This window comes from Nicotiana sylvestris, chromosome 10 (assembly GCF_000393655.2).
Source record: "Nicotiana sylvestris chromosome 10, ASM39365v2, whole genome shotgun sequence".
In the NCBI taxonomy this organism is placed as follows: Eukaryota; Viridiplantae; Streptophyta; class Magnoliopsida; order Solanales; family Solanaceae; genus Nicotiana; species Nicotiana sylvestris.
Window position 1 is genome coordinate 94,501,816 of NC_091066.1, and position 13,028 is coordinate 94,514,843.

The 13,028-nt window shown below is 35.2% G+C and overlaps 1 protein-coding gene across 1 annotated transcript; it reads left to right on the forward strand.

The window, feature by feature from the left end:
* Nucleotides 1-5,222: 5,222 nt before the first annotated feature.
* LOC104230545 (rhodanese-like domain-containing protein 11, chloroplastic) lies at nucleotides 5,223-12,776 on the forward strand. The gene is made up of 10 exons (XM_009783379.2): nucleotides 5,223-5,468; nucleotides 5,571-5,660; nucleotides 6,165-6,272; nucleotides 6,658-6,754; nucleotides 10,547-10,586; nucleotides 10,685-10,759; nucleotides 11,249-11,336; nucleotides 11,431-11,498; nucleotides 12,205-12,277; nucleotides 12,351-12,776. The coding sequence occupies exons 1-10, from the start codon at nucleotides 5,328-5,330 to the stop codon at nucleotides 12,432-12,434; spliced, it is 864 nt and encodes a 287-aa protein (XP_009781681.1). The 5' UTR covers nucleotides 5,223-5,327; the 3' UTR covers nucleotides 12,435-12,776.
* The last annotated feature ends 252 nt before the right edge of the window (nucleotides 12,777-13,028 follow it).

A 13,028-nucleotide genomic window follows, 5' to 3' on the forward strand; every position in this document is an offset into this window, starting at 1 on the left:
CCTAGACAGTTTTCTTAAGGATTTAAAGTCTAAAAAAACTACAAAAAGATTTTTTTTTCTTGTTGAACTGATAATGAAATGGAAAGAACTTGAGTATCTATGTTTTTTGACATATTTTGTATCGGGACTTAGAGCTGGAGCATTTACACTGTGTACTTTCTTCTTGATTCTTGTGGCTATATGCCTTGAGAATTTATGTGACTTTCTTTTGATGCTTGGGCTCGTCTATTGACTCCTATTGTTACTTCCTAGTGTTTGGATTATATGATGATTGTGCTAGTTACTTTAACTTGAGAGTCGGGTCTGAACTGCCCTGAGTAAGTCATGTGCATTGTGTGAGGTGAGATTTTGATTGTAATTTGTGTCATCCCTTGTTAGTCTAGAACTTTCCCCATGTATGAGTCAAAGCGAAATGATTAAGTCTTGTGAGTCTAGGAAATGGTATAGGTGTTTCTTTGATTGACCCTTTGCTTTCCAGTGAGAACATTATTTGTATTCAGCACTTTTAAGCATGTAGACCTTTTTCTTTGGTACCCGCATAACGAGCCAACCCCTATCTTGTTCTAAATTGTATATTGTGCACCCTTTACCTTCGAATACACTTAAATTGCTGAAAGAGTAAAGAAAGAGATTGGATAGTTTTTGAGTGGAGCAATAGAAAGGCCGTCAAGGTGTATTTGTGGGTAAAAGCCTTACTAGCCGGAAATACCAAATTAAGGAGAGTGTGAAAAAAGGAGGAAAAAACACAAAAAAATAAAAAAATGAAAATGAATGACACCTTTCATATCTTTATCTGGGCTAGTGAGTATCTATATTTTGATATTCTTAATGAAGAAGGGCTTAAATATGTATGATTTCATGGTAAGACATGAAATTGGTCATGACAAGAATGTGCTTGAAAGTGAAGTGTGGTGTATTAAAGTGCTTAGGAGGGCTAGTCATTAATTTTTCAAATATATCATACCCGTCCCTTAGCCTACATTACAACATTTAAAGTACTACTTAATGCTAGAATTTGCAAGCTTAAATTAGTTTCCCAAATTGGGTGGCATAAGAGTTTCGTTGTGAGAGTGAGCGAATTCTTTCAATATTTGAGTCCTTAGACTATACTTAAACTTATATTTGAGTGTGTGGACAATTTTCTCTATGTGGTTTGTTGTTGAAGGTACATGATTTGTAAAGGATTGGTAAAGTCTTTGATTTTTGAGTTTCACAATAAGAAAGTCATAATATGAAATGTATTGGAGTCAATTTTTGAGGCTAGGATGTTAGAAGAGTCACACAAATACTTTAAATAGTAGCGGCACTAGGCTAAAAATGAGAAAAGTATGAAGAGTGCATATGTTGGATTCTAAGTGTTGATATACACCATTATCATGATATGATGCTTGAGTATGTTTTGAAATTGTGTTACTTGCCAATGTGCTTAATTTTAAGTTGCTTTAGGACGAGCAAGAGCCTAAGTGTGATATAGTGATAAATGATGAAAAATGCATATTTTTGAGTATGTTTGCATATTGGTTCTTATGTGAGTTGTGGGAGATCACGTATTTATAAACATAAAATATGCTCATTACGTGTTTATTGTATTTAGGAATGAGTTTGGATGGAAGTTGGCGAAAGCGGATGATTTGGTGCAAAAAGAAGTTGAGATGCAAGAGTTGGGAGCATGCTACAACTAGTGCATTACATGAAAGGTAGGCGCGAAATGGCCTAAAAAGTGAATCAAAACCAGTGAAGCATGACACGTGCACCAATCCCCAGCATGCAAAAGAAACAAAGAAGACAAAAAAAAAACTAGGAGCGTGCCTAGGGGTTGCGCATTGCATGAGCCCTAGGCACGCGACTCAACTTCTTCTTTTCGAGATAGGAGTGCTCAAGGACGCCTCATGCAAAATCTAATTGATATAAATACATCATAAAACGTCCTTTTGAGGTGAGATACACTACTTTAAGGTAAGACAACACCTAAAGAGGCGAGAACACGCTAGTAGCAAAGATGAAGATTCAACTACGAGTTTTCTTTCTCTTCTTCTTATTTTTCATTGTTGGTTATATCTTTTAGTATTATAATTTTACATACTATTATGAGTAGATAATTTATTATCTAGAGTTTTGATGGAACCTTTTGGAGGATGAGTTCTTGTTACGTTTTTATATAATTTAGCTTTTGGGTTTCTCTACTTGTTTAACTACGTGTTTATTTCAGTTGATTGAATGCCCTTCGGTTAACTGTGCCTGTTTAATATGTATTTCTTGAGAAAGGGTACATATAGGTGGTTTCTAAACAACGTTACTCCTACCATATACAAGAAATCAGTATTAGGGGTTTAAAGGTAGGTTTATGAATAACAAAGCCTTGATGTGGTCATATTGAGCCGTATGATAAAGCCAGATAACGTAGTTCGAGAGAATATGTCTAGTAAATTATTGTAGTTGCTCGTAAGAGAATTACGATATATTAAGTGCTTACGATCAGTAGAGACTACTTAGACAAACTTACATGAGATGTAGCAGGAATGATTCCGACATTTGAAAAAAATCATAACTTTAGACCTCCTTAATCTTGTGTCCAACCCTTAGTACCGATAGTTGTTAATTTACTATTTTAATTTGTTAGTTAATTAGTTAGACATAAGAATCTTTATATTTATAACTTAAGAATTGTTCGATCTTGTCTTCTTAGTGACAATGGTGAATGGACAGTTGTAGCTAAATCTTAGTTCTCTCCGGGATTCGATTCCGGACTTTTAGATCAGATTATATTTGTAGCGATCGCTTAGCCTTTTTAGGACTAGAGTTGGGTAAATTAAAGGCAAAAGTACGCGTTCGCGCGATATTGATAAAATTATCTTATAAAGTGTTATTAATTGTGTACACGTAAGTGTGACATGATTCTTAACGCACCAAACAAAATGAGTATACTTATGCGAGGCTTATTTCAAGATAAATTCCACAAATCCTTAAATAAGAAAATAAAAATAATTTAATAACATAAAATACCTAAAACATAGAATATTCGGGTTAATTAAGCCAATAGTTAAGTGATCTTGCTAAAATCACGAAACTTGGGAGAGCCTTACACCTTCTCCCGGATTAATAGAACTCCTTTAAAATAATAAATCAATCCCTTTTCAAACAATATCACTTTAATAGAAAAAACTCATCCTTTCACGATCCCGAAAAAGGAGGCTTGACAATTACCAATACACTCTTTTCTACCCTATTTCTAGATTTGTGTTTGTTGTTCAATTTCCATTTCCCTGCTCATATCAGATCAGGAGATATATGTAACAATAACATAAAAGATAAAATAAAAATCCTTTCATACAAAATTGATTAATCAAAGTAAGATTTTCATAATTGCTAATTTATGATTAACACATTAGAAAAAGATCAATATACATTCATAATTTTAATATTTTAATTTCAATCATGGAAATCATAGAGAAAATACGACTTTGAAATTTAAAAGAAAGTTAAAGAATAAAAGTAAAATAGATATGAATTATAACTTTATACAATATTATAATGTAACTTTCGTTTGGAAAAAATGTAATAATTGATAATTATTGGAAATTAATTTTGACATTTAAAATTTTCAACAAGAGTTATATTATTTTGGCCGTCAAATATAAGGTTAACTTAAGTTGTTTGTTCGGTTCAAAAGGTAAAAAGAATATTATTTATCAGAGTCAAAAAGTTAAGACCTTTATATGAATTTTACTCTAAAACTTACACATCAAGAGTTAGACTTAAAAATACTATAAATTACACTAAGATTCATTATTTGATAAATAGAGTAATAATATGTTGTAATTTGCAAAAATTGCGTTGATAATTTGAAAGTATAAAGATTATATTTCGAAGCTTAGTTTTTGTATGTTAATGGTGTATAGAGGTGGTAATATGGATTAAAAAAAAAACAGTTATACATCCATATTATCTACTAAAAGATGAGTTGGATAATAAACTTTTTTAAAACGGATCAAATATGGATAAGAACCATATTATCCACTTAGAAAATGGATAACCAGTGGATAACAATTGGATAACTAATGAGTTTAACTTTTACATTGTAATGACTCAAATTGGGGGTTTCTCAAGTTTGAGAGACTACGAAGTCTCCCAAAAATGATAATATTCAAGAAGCCATGAATAATATGAATGTCCACATTATCTACCAGTTAACCCATTTTCTATTTGTGTTAAAAATGGATTGAGTAGAATAATTTATCCATTTTTGCATTACCTATTTTCGACCTGTCCATATCTAACCCGACCCTCCGGTTTGCCACCCCTAATGGTGTATAAATTTTTCTATATAATAGTATTAAGTTGACCTACAAGTAACAGGAATAGATAACCTTTATTATCAAGAGCTTGTTTGGCCAAACTACAAAAATTTAAAGTGTTCAAAAGTGTTTTTCCTCTAAAAAATGCTTTTAAAATGTCAAATTACGAAAAAGTAAGTATATACTTTCTTTACAATTAATATTATTCAAATGAAAAAAGTTAAATTATTTATTATTAGAGACCTTACTTAAATCTTTTAATTTTATTTAATTAAAATATTTCACCATCTGTTTGAAATTTAGTGAGATTTGTGAAACAGGAGAGCACAGAGACAATGGAGAAAGCCACGGTAATTAATGAGAAAGGGGATAATCCTCCAATGGCTGATTTCTCTTTTGAAATCAATAAATGATAGTTTTGTAAATAAAAGTTAGTGATCATATTTTAGCTTGAATAATTTATTTTCTGCTTATGTGTCAGAAGATAGGAAATTGATAGTTTTGTAAATAAAAATTAATGATAAGGATATTGTTGTATTGAAGTAATTAGTTTTCTGTTTTTACCTATGGGACCCACAGCAAAAAATCTGCTTCTAGTGCTGCTCTAAATTTAGTGGGCGTTTGGACATAAGAATTGTAATTTTTTTTAAAAAAGTAAAAGAATTTCTCAAGTGAAAATAATATTTGAAAGTTAGAGTGATGTTTGGACATGAATATAATTTTGGGTTATTTTTAAAATTTTATGAGTGATTTAAGTGAAAATTTTGAAAAATAACGTTTTGGAGTTATTTTAAAATTAATAGTAAAATTAAAATTTTTATGCCCAAACACTAATTTAAGAAAAGTAAAAAAAATTCGAAAAAAATAAAAAAATTCTTATGTAAAAATTAAGTTCTCTATAATTTAAAAATTCTATACATTGGGAGCATATATAATGCTTAAATCCGTACGCGGGTAAGTCAGAGTACAAGAATCAAGAAAAGAGTGGATAAGCTACTCAAATCTTACTCAATTTTCTCTCTGCTCTCAACAATGGAAGCTCTAGCTCATGGGCATCTACCCCTCAGTGCTCTTAGAACATGTCAAAAAGAACATAGGTGTCATCATGTCGGTTCAATCCATTTTCTTACCTCTCCAGTTCCATCTTCTCTTAAATTCAGTGCACCCATAAAGGTTCGTGTATCTAGTTTTTTTTTTTTTTTTTTTTTTTTTCATTTCGTTTGTATTTATTGCTAGTTGAGATTTCTGAATTGGGGTATGTTTGGTTTGGTTCAGTATAGAAGTGGCATTATAAGGATGCAAGAAGAATATGAGTTGAAGCAAATGAAAGATATGGCTGCTGCTAAAAAGAGATGGGACTCTCTGGTATTTTTCTCAGACTAATATTCCAATATTTCTTTTGACAGACATGTAGATGGAGATAGATCAAAATTAAGGGTTAATTTGTATGCTATAGGATGAAATTACTGCCCGGTTGCAATTTAAGTTATATACACTACAGTGTAATGAATTTTTTACACTCTCACTGTAATTTCACTTGTTATTTACCTTCGGCTTCGTTTAAAGAGTAAAAGCGTTGCTTAGTTCACGTTTCGGATAATAATGATAGAAAAGTTAAAGAGAATCTTTGATGGAGTTGTGGATGGATGGGAAAACTAGAGGGGATGATTATTGCAATTAAAGAATGTCTTCCAAGCCCCATCCTCCTAGGTGATGAGTTATATCACAGTTTCAACTTGTTAGAAACTATAAGTCGTGTAATCAATTAATTTGTGCTGTACGGAAACATCTTAAGCCATGATTTATACTTTATTAAGTTCTTCAATGTTATACTATGAGAATAACATCTGTGTTCCCTTTTTGTTCTAGATCAGAGATGGGAAAGTTAAAGTTCTTACCCCAAGGGAAGCTGGTTATGCAATTCAACTCTCAAACAAAACGCTGCTTGATGTTCGTCCCTCTATGGAGCGAAAGAAGGTGGATTCGACGTTCCTTCAAAAACCACTTCTCTCTACTATCCACATTACAAGGCGAATGCTAAATGGCTCAGCGTTGTCTCCCTTCCAGCTTCCTTTTATTTCACTTTACATGCTTTACACAATTCTCATTTAATAATTGTGCCTGTCTTTGCTTAACTCTGCACATCAGTGGCTTTTCTTCTTTCAAAGCTCCTTGCTATGGTTCAAGTGCATTGTCTAAAGCTTATGTGAACGCCCAAATTTTGTTGAACAAAAATTCCTCTTAAACTCTAGGTTCATGCCTTTTGGGATATGAATTAGATTAAAAGCCAAATACTTTCCTGCTTAAATGATCGTGTTATTTTGTTGTCCTAGTTATCATGATTTTCTTAACTGTTTTGCAGGCCTGGGTAAAAGGCTCCACCTGGATTCCAATTTTTGATGTTGATACTAGTTTAGAACTTGGTATTCTTTCCCGGAAAGCAACAAACTTTTTGCTGGGTAACAAACTTTCCTTTTTACTATCTTTGTAGTTACTCAATGAGACACAAAGACACACAGCTTAACTCCAGTAAAAGAGATGCGTACCTTGTGTTGTGTATAATTATCAATTTGTGGTACGTCACAAGTGTAGACATCATCCCTTCTCTTTCTTTCTTCATTGTATTCCTTCGTGAGGATTGCTTTGCTTCTTATTGTGCAACAATAAACCCTCTATGAAGTGCAAATGACAGATCTTTATAAAGAAATGAAAAGTCTATATATTTGATGAGCCTCCAATGGACTTTATATACAAAGGAAGTAACCAATAGTGCTAAGATAACTCCTAGAAAGTAGGAAAATATAACTAGTACAAAAAACAAATTAACTGAAAAAGCTAAAATCCAGTTGATACTAAACTGTAGCCTAATATAACTGAACATGGACCCATTCAAACCTAACAGCAAGTGGTAAGTTGTAACAATAGTAGTACATGTGCTATTACGCCCCTTCAAGTTAGGCATGAAGATACAACGCCTAACTGGGGAAACATGCGTTGGAAGGCCGGCTTGGACAATGGTTTGGTGAGTGAATCTGCAAGTTGATCAACGAAGTGGATATGCGATATGCGGACTAGGCCGCTGTGGACTTGGTTACGAACAAAGTGAAGATCAACCTCAAGGTGCTTCATTTTAGCATGATGTACTGGATTCTCGGCAATGTAAGTGACCCCAAGGTTATCACAAAGTATTATAGGAGCAGCAGAGAGCGGCACATGAAGATCTTTGAGCAAGTGTCTGATCCAGTTTGTTTCAGACAAGGCAGAAGCAACGACATGATACACTGACTCAGTGGAGGAGCGAGAGACAGTAGGTTGCTTACGAGAACACCAGGAAATAGGCGTCGTGCCAAGATAAACAATGTAACCAGAGATCGAGCGGTGATCATTGATATCACCCGCCCAATTGGCATCAACATAGGTATAGAGAGCAGTTGAAGGTTGTGGGGAAATACGAACATGCTGGGATGTTTCTTTAAGATATCAAAGGATCCATTTAACTGCCTTCCAGTGAACCACAGAGGGAGAGGAGAGGTGTTGAACTGGGTAAGCTTGTTTACCGAATAGGTGATGTCAGGTTGGGTAAACGAGAGGTACTGAAGCTTACCAAGCACAGATATATACTCTTTGCCATCGGTTTTGGGTGCTCCGTCATCAAGCAGTAGTTTCACGGACTTTCTTATGGGTGACTGAGCACCTTTGCAGTCTTGCATCTGAGTATCATATAGCACCTCCTGTATATACTTAGATTGACTAAGAAACAAACCGTCGACATTCTTGTATACCTCTATGCCCAAGAAATAGTGCAGTAAACCAAGATTCTTTAGAAAAAACTTTTCGAAACAGAGGTAATTACATGTTGAATGAGTATTTCATTACTGCCCTTGAGTATGAGGCCATTCACATATATCAGAATATAAATAGTAACTCCCAGATTGTGCAGAACAAAAAGAGAATTATCACATTGCGACATTTAGAACCCCATTTGAATCAACGTAGCAATGAGTGCATCATACCAGGCCTTAAGAGCTTGTCGAAGTCCGTAAATGGCCTTCTTGAGATGGCAGACATAGTCGGGATGATCCAAATTTTCATAGTCGGGAGGTTGACATATATACGTCTTCATGAAGCTTCCCCTAAAGAAACACATTGTTGACATCTATCTGATGCAGTGCCCAATTATTTTGTACAGCAAGAGTGAGTACTGTCCGAATGGTGGTGGGTTTAACCACCGAACTAAATCTCTTGCAAAAATCAACCCCAAGCCTTTGGATGAACCCTTTTGCAACTAAACGTGCTTTGTACCTATCAATGGATCCATCAGAGTTACTTTTAATTCGAAATAACCACTTACAAGAGACAATGTTTCTGGGGTGGTCTGGTCTGGTGGAACTAACTCCCAAGTCTGGTTTTTCATCGGTGCATCAAATTCAGCCTTCATAGGGTCTCTCTAATTTGAATCTTTTTGTGCTTGCTTGTGAGTTACAGGTATTGGATGTGTTTCTGGCTGGGAGATTTTTGCAGTGTAATCAACGTTTTTTCTTCGCTTGAAAATGTTGTTTTGTAACATCATTACTACACGATTTGGCTCTATTTGTGGAACATGAACAATGGTATCAGTGGGTCGGGGCAAACTGTGTGATGAGTTTGGGCGACACCGATAAACCTGAGTAATTGGTGGTCGGCGAGTTGAGGAGATAGGATGAGTAGAGGGGGCGGAGGGTTGGCTCTGGAAGACGAAGTGGGGCTGTAGGTTTTCAGTAGCAAGTGATTGCTGAAATGCATTAGAAGAAGAAGATAAAGAAGCAGTTTGATTGTTACCTGGGTCATGAGTTGCAGATTGATCTGCCTGTGGGTTGTTCCCTTGTGCGGCATGAAATGAACATACATCTTGGCGTGTATTTCGCATCAAAGGCATAGTGGGGGGGCAGCTGAGTGATAGTTGTATCAATCATATTTTTTGGTTGACAGAAAATATTATGATTATTCTGATCTAAAAGAGTTCACAATAACAACAACAACAAACCCAGTTTGATCTCAACAGGTGGGGTCTGGGAAGGATAGTCTGTACGTAGACCTTACCCCTACCTAATGCAGGTAGAGAGGCTATTTCCAATGATCTAAAAGAGTTTCCCAATTTAAAATGAGAAGTTCTATTTTAAGTTTTAACTGAGAAAATATATTTTCAAATGGGAAAATATCTTCTAAAAATTTTACATCCCGGGATAGCATGACAATCTGGGCCTTCCATGTAGTGAAATTATGACTACCAGAATTTTATGACTACCAGACAATTTAATGGGCAACTGAGATGATGGGTTGAATTGGATTAGGTGTTTGAAAACCGTGGTGTTGTCGACAATAACAACTGGTGTGGAGGAACTCATTTTTGCAAAGGGGAAAAAAATGATCTTGGATAGTTTACTCGTTAGAGTGTTGTTTTGGCTATGAGACCATATAAAGGCAGAAAACTAGAATGAAAAGTCTGTATAGTTGATGAGACTCTAATGGAGTTTATATGCAAAGGAAGTAACCAATTGTGCTAAGCTAACTCCTAGAAAGTAGGAAAATATAACCAGTACAAAAAACAAATTAACTGAAAAAGCTAAAATCCAGTTGATACTAAATTGTAGCCTAAAGTAACTGAACAAGGACCCATTAAAACCTAACAGCAAGTGCTAAGATGTAACACCAGTTGTACATGTGCTATTAATCTTCAGTTGGATATAATCACAATTTGGAGTACGAAATTTAGTTGTTCAGATTGTTAATCTTTTGTTTGACATTTTGCTTACAAAATTTAATCTTCTTCAAACTATTGCACAAAGCATGTGTAAAAACCTCTTTGGAGTACCCGTGCAACATAATCCTTTTCTAGTTCGTATAACAATGGAACAATCTCGAGTTGATTTGAAAATAGTGACAGAAAAATTTCTTTCACAAGAGAAATATACCACGACGATCTCTTTTCTTTATATGATTGACTTAATATATCTCAGATTGGTTGTGTTTGATACGCTTGCATATAAATTTGTAATTAAATAAATAAACGTCTTTTTGATTGTCATAGTGGTCTTCCGGAAACAGCCTCTCTGTCTTTTTGAAGGCAGGAGTAAGGTCTGCGTACACTCTACCCTCTCAAGACCCCACTTGTGGGACTACACTGGGTTTTTTTGTTGTTGTTGTTGTTGTTGACTGTCATAGTGCATTCTCTAAGGTTCTGATCGCTAATTCATGTATCTTCTTCACAATAGGAGGTTGGTGGAGTGGTGTGCCTTCTCTCTCTTACAACAAGTATGCTATAAACAACCCTTTTATATTTAACTCGTAGATTTGTTCTTTGTTTCAGTTCCTTATTTTCATTATAAAGTATGAAATAATATCCTTTACAGACAATTCTTATCAAATGTTGAGGAGAAATTTGCCAAAGATACAGATCTCATTGTGGCATGCCAGAAGGGATTGAGGTGAATTTATCTGTCTATTAACCACATTTCAGATTCTCTACTATAAAGTAAAACTTTGCACTCTGCTGAATAGAAGTAGCTCGGGAAGAATCTGGGTGAAATTAGTCAGTATACTACTGTTGCAAAGGGAGTGGATGTTCATGTATCTCCATGGTGGCCCAAGTTTACAATTCAATTTGAATTATGAGAATCTGGAATTTTCAATGGTATCGAATATGACAATTCAATATGTAACTATCTGATGTATCATAAATCGAATCCTTTGTAGCATAACACTCGACTGCTTTCTAGCACATTAAAAGGAGCAATCGAAGAGTGCGTATAGATCTAACTGGCAGAGTGTCACTTTCTGAGGTAGAAAGCGTCTCGTGCTCGTAGTAGGTCCATAGTCAGACAGATAAGAGTAGGCACTGAAAGATCCTTATGTTCAAGACAAATCTGGTAATTTGTGTTCCTTATTGCTCATGCGTAACCCTTTGCATCAGGCAGGTCCATTGCGGCTTGTGAGGTGCTATACAATGCTGGTTACAACAACATTTTCTGGGTTCAAGGTGGTTTAGAAGCTGCTGAAGAAGAGGTTTCACGTTAATCTTACTTATGTCTTTTTTGCTTTTATAAATATTCACCTTTCCAGAATACAAGTTCATATATTTAAATACAATTTGGATCAGGATCTTGAAAGAGAAGGTCCTCAACCATTTAAGTTCGCAGGAATTGGGGGGCTTTCAGAATTCCTCGGGTAATTATTTCATGCTTGTGCCTGTACTTCTAGATGCCTTCATATCTGATAATGACTTCTTACTTCTGGTGTCTAAATTTTGATGTAAAACAGCTGTATGTCATCCTTATCTGTTTATAAAGTACAATCTCATGTCATGTAACCACAGATGATGTCATCAATTAAGCACTGCACCTGTATATCACAAGTTCTTTCTATCACTTTGAATAAATAGCACAATGTATGCACTTTACTATTGGAGATGCTCTTTCTGATTGTTCATTTGAGCTAGCTTTCTAGAGTGAAAGGAATATTTATCTCTCTTTACGAATGTGTCGCCATTTCTATGATTCAAAGGATTTCACTAGCTATACTGGTAGCACATACCTGAAGTAAGGGCACGTAGGTTACTCATGCCAAACAAACATCCAATAGATTGCCTCTCATTAAGAAGTATTCACCACATATTCTAGTTGATTATTTATCAAAATTACAAGCTCTCTTTATCATAGTGAGTTGGTGCTTGGGAGAAAATCTTAGATCACAGACTTGTACGTGAGAGATGTTAGTGCTGATACTCTACTGCGGAGTCGGTTCCAGTAGTAAGAGAGTTCTCAGATTTTGTCATAAAGTGCTGCAGAAATAGACCTGTAGTTGCATGTCCCATTAACTTTTGTCATAAAGTGGTTTTCTTTGTAATCACTTACAATTATTTGGATATTGTCAGTTGGACTGACCAACAGAGAGATGCTGCTGCTAAAGAAGGTTGGGGTTACCGATTGACTTTTTCTGCCCGATTGGTACTTTGTTCCCTTCCCTTTGTGAATAGAACAATATTCTGGTTCTTTAGTGAACTAATGCTTTCTGCCACAGGTTGGAGTCGTTCTTGCTGCTGATGCCCTGTTTATTGGAGCACAGAAAGTAGGACAATATATTCAGGAGTTAAGGACTCACTGAGATCTGTAGTTAGAGCTTGAAGTTACGCGTGTTGCGCGCCTTGCAGCCATAAGGAAATGATTTTGTTTTCTGAATTCAGTAATGAGTTGAGCGGCTTTCCTAGCATCCTTTTCTGAAGCTAGAGAACTGAGATGAAAATCCATTGGCAGGAGTGTCTCAGAGCCTGGGCTCCTGCCCCAACCTTTAAATGCCTTGTTTTTCGCTGAAACATTTTTAACTGAGGTCTTCTCATGTAGGACACAATGCAGTTTTGCCTTATTAATTTGTGTGATGTGAGTACACTTCAATGGTTGATGATCCTTAATCTGCATTAATATAGCTTGATCCAGGTTTGAATATTAAGTATGAGTTGTCCTATATTTACAAATTTGCGGCTTGGCATGCCGGATTTATGCAGTACCCATGTTCATACATCATGATTATGAAAGCTAGGGAAATTGAAGGGTCCCGGACTCCACAAAATTATGTATACTCTTTGAGCTGTTTTTTTACCTACCGACTTTCTTTTCTTGATTAGGTAATGAATCAACCAAGTTTTCTACTGAGGTCCTCCTACATGTAAGCCTCTGGAGATTTTACCCTGATGTATTATCT